The sequence below is a fragment of the Neofelis nebulosa genome, chromosome 10 (genome assembly GCF_028018385.1).
Source record: "Neofelis nebulosa isolate mNeoNeb1 chromosome 10, mNeoNeb1.pri, whole genome shotgun sequence".
Lineage (NCBI taxonomy): Eukaryota > Metazoa > Chordata > Mammalia > Carnivora > Felidae > Neofelis > Neofelis nebulosa.
In genome coordinates, this window is record NC_080791.1 from 61,648,811 (window position 1) to 61,652,589 (window position 3,779).

The 3,779-nt window shown below is 39.7% G+C and overlaps 1 protein-coding gene across 1 annotated transcript; it reads right to left on the reverse strand.

Moving 5' to 3' along the window:
• Window positions 1–501: 501 nt before the first annotated feature.
• Window positions 502–3,472, reverse strand: LOC131486590 (olfactory receptor 51V1). The gene is made up of 2 exons (XM_058686498.1): window positions 3,407–3,472; window positions 502–1,464 (listed from the first exon to the last, which is right to left on the reverse strand). The coding sequence occupies exons 1-2, from the start codon at window positions 3,470–3,472 to the stop codon at window positions 502–504; spliced, it is 1,029 nt and encodes a 342-aa protein (XP_058542481.1).
• Window positions 3,473–3,779: the final 307 nt, after the last annotated feature.

The following is a 3,779-nucleotide window of genomic DNA, read 5'->3' on the forward strand; positions in this document are numbered from 1 at the left end:
CTGGTCCATCTAGTTATCACAACATCCTTGTGAGTTGGGCACTTTCCCCATTTTGAAGATTAATTGAGTCTCAGAATTAAAGAAGCTTCAAGGTATCCACCTTTGAAACCAGAAGACCTAGGATTTGAATCCAGCTCTGTTTCAATGCAAAGAAAATACTTGAATATCCATTTGGGGCACAATAACTAGTTTTATCCTTTCTTGAATATGATCATACTTATGGCATGAACATACTGTCTTGTTTTACACAAATTGACAGTTGGTAGAAAATTTATGGAATGTTTCAGATGGAGTCTCCCACCTCTAGCCCTAAGAACAGTTGACTTCCAAAACATAGCCTAAAATGGGACTTGTTTCTGCATTTATGTTTAAAATGTATTTTAAAATCAAGAATCATAGACCCTGGGCTAAATCTCTAATTCTAATAAAATTCATTTTTTGGTATTGAATTTTGTGTGTTAGTTATTGTTGCTGTTTTGTTTTTTTAAAGACCTGAGCACCTCAATATATTTTCAGAGAAAAGAGTCTGAGCATTCTGCTACGAATCTGCTGGGTCTTGACACTGTAGATGATGGGGTTCATCAAAGGTGGAAAAAGGATGTAGATGTTGCCCATAAGTACATGGACCACAGGGGAGAGATGCTTGCCAAAACGGTGCATCATTGTGAGGCTAATGATAGGGATGTAGAACACGAGAACAGCACAAATGTGGGAGACACAAGTCTGAAATGATTTATGCCGCTCTTCCTGAGAGGCAATTACCAGCACTGACCTAAGAATCAGGAAATATGAGTAAAGGATTAGAATAGCATCCAACAATAGTGTGAAAATGACCAGCATCAGGGCATAGTAGCTATTGAATCTTATGTCTGAGCAAGCGAGGCGGAGAAGATCCTGGTGTAGGCAGAATGAGTGAGAGAGGATGTGGGAATGGCAGTAATGGAAAAATTTCAGGTTGATGATGGGGGGTGTAATAAAGAAGAAACTCCTACCTACTATGGTGAGCCCAATTTTGAAAATCCTGGAATTAGTCAGAATGGAGGAATAACACAGTGGATTACAAATAGCAACATACCTATCAAAGGCCATCGTAAGGAGAACAGAGGACTCCATGAAGGAAAGACCATGGATAAAATAGGACTGGGCAATGCAGGAATTCAGGCTGATTTCTCGAATGATCCCCCACAGGATCCCCAGCACCGTGTGGAATGTGGACAGCCCCATGCACAGGTCAGTGAGGGCCAGCATGGCCAGGAAGTAGAACATGGGCTGGTGCAGGCTGGGCTCTGTCCGGATCACATGTAGCACCATGCAATTGCCCGAAAGCACCATGGCATAGATGGTCAAAAAGGGAATGGAGATCCAGGGATACTGCTGCTCCAGGCCAGAAAATCCAGTGAGAAGAAAGGAGGAAGAATTCATGATAGGGCTTACCAAACCGGTAATTCTGGAACTGAGATACTTCTTCCGAGCAGAAAGAAAGTATTTTTCAAAAGAAATCCTCCAATTTCAGATGAGTAAGGTGAAATTTCTAAGTAAATGAAAATATACTTAAGGTTAATTAAGTTTACAAAGTATTAGATGAGTAACTCTCTTCTTTAGCCGTGTATTATCTGCTACCTGGAAGAGAATAGTGTTCTCCTGATGTCATTTAAGAGCCATTATACATCCACTGGCAAGATGCATAGATGTCCTTAGAAGCCACAAGTGAAAGCCAATAGACTAGAGGAAGCTAATTTTCAGAAAAGATATGTTACCTGGAATATTTTTCCAGAGGTTCTGGTAAAAGGTGTACCTGTAAAATTGAGAGCTGAGGTTTTTAAAGTAATTATAAGTTTCTTCCCTCTAATTCATTAAGCATTGAAAATAAAGAGTAAGAATTGGCAGGGCAACTGGGTCGTTCAGTCAGTTGAGTGTCCAACTTCAGCTCAGGTCATGATCTTGCCGTTGGCGAGTTCGAGCCCTGTGTTGGCGAGTTCAAGCCCTGTGTTGGGCTCTGTGCTGACAGCTCAGAGCCTGGAGCCTGCTTCAGAGTCTGTGTCTCCCTCTCTCTCTGCCCCTCCCCCACTCATGCTCTGTCTCTCTTTGTCTCAAAAATAAATATAAACATTAAAAAAAATTTTAAAGAGTAAGATTTAGCTTTTAAGTATCCAAAATCTGTTTAAAAAGTCACTGTGTACCCATAGTTTTCCATTTTCTGCTGCTCTCCAAGTATATTTTTCCTCCAAATAGTACTTAGGGAAAGAGGCTCCTGTTTTATTCCACTTCAGATAACATAGCCAAGAAGTACTTTTTGTTCTCCTGTGGTGATAAGTAGAGAGTAATATTTATGCAAGAGGCCTTTGGTGAGTGATTCCCAGAAGAATTCTCACCCCCTGAGATGTTCAACTTATCTGTGCCCTTGTGATATGGAGACTTAGGTTGAAGACAGTCTCAGACATCAGCCCACTTAGTCATTTATTGAATCAGTAGGTTAAGTATTCATTTAATATACATTTATTGAACGTATGAGCAGGGTTTTTTTTTCTCTTCCCGAGAACCTACCATTCTAAAGATTCGAAAGAGGGCCAATGTGAGACAGTTAAGTCCAGAATTTTAAAAAGCCTCATTGCAACAGAATTGACTTGCTTCTTCCTCACATTGAGTTCTGCCCCTGGGAGTCATGATAAAAGGTTTAAGCCTCTTATAATGTAGGCAGATGTTTAAAAGTCCATACTGGCTTTTGTGTTTGATTTAATTGTTCCAACATGTTAAATTAGCCTCAGATTCTGACTTCATCTTGTGACCTATTTCCCATCTTTGTCATACTAGCCCACCAGGCAGCTCCTCAGGCTAACCTTCTTCTGAATGCACCCTGTTTCCCTGTGAGACCTTTTCTAGAATCCTGTCTATTGTTATTGCTTGCCCCGAACCTCTCTCCGCATTAGATAACTTAGCCTGCTATTTTTAATTGTCTCCTTCATTGAATGATTGGAGTGTTTGCTCTTGGAAGACAAATCTGTTAGCCTCAGCCTCAAGCACTTACCTTCTTTTATTTCTCAAACACCATTTTTCTTCTTTCATGAGATTTCCTTCCAAATATTCTTTCTGCCTAAGATGCTCTTTTCACAGAGATGGTCTTCCCCATCTTCTCCCCAACCTCTCCTCCACTTTGAAAACCAGCCTGTCCCTTTCGTCTTCAATTCAACTATTACTTCTCAGGAAGCCCCTTAACTAAGACAGATTTCCCCCGCATATCTATTATTTGGGTAACCATATTTATCTTTATATAACTTATTGAATTTACAATTTGATATTCATTAGCCTACATAAGAGACTAAGGTCTCTACTAAGTTCCCTGAGAGGGGACATAGTGTTAATTTTTATTCACCATTGTAGCCTGAAATTTACACCTCAAAGTCCTCACCTCTCTTGTGAGCTCATACTCATGGATACAGCTGCCTACTTTGATATCTTCATCTGGATATTTCATCTCAAAACTCAAGTTATAACAAAAAATATTTGGTTTTCCTCATAAAATGCCTTCACCAATCTCAATATTGCTTAAGAAAACTCTCAAGAATCTTTCTCAATTCTTCCCTTTCCTTCCTTTTCCTGGATATCAAATCCTTCATCTATTTCTATAGTTTCCACCCTAAAAAATACCCAGAATGTGTCCACTTCTTACCTATACATTACACACTGTCACTGTAGTGGTAACATCATCAACTGTTCCTTGGCTATTGTAATTGGCTAATTTACCAGCTAGATTTATTGTTTTTGCACTTGCCCCTTAAAGT

Excerpts from the sequence above, each read along its gene's own strand:
- LOC131486590 (XM_058686498.1), bottom strand. The coding sequence starts at position 3,472 with ATGAAATATCCAGATGAAGATATCAAAGTAGGCAGCTGTATCCATGAG. Across the intron at positions 1,465-3,406 it reads AGTATGAGCTCACAAGAGAG|AAGTATCTCAGTTCCAGAAT; the intron begins GTGAGGACTTTG and ends TCTGCTCGGAAG.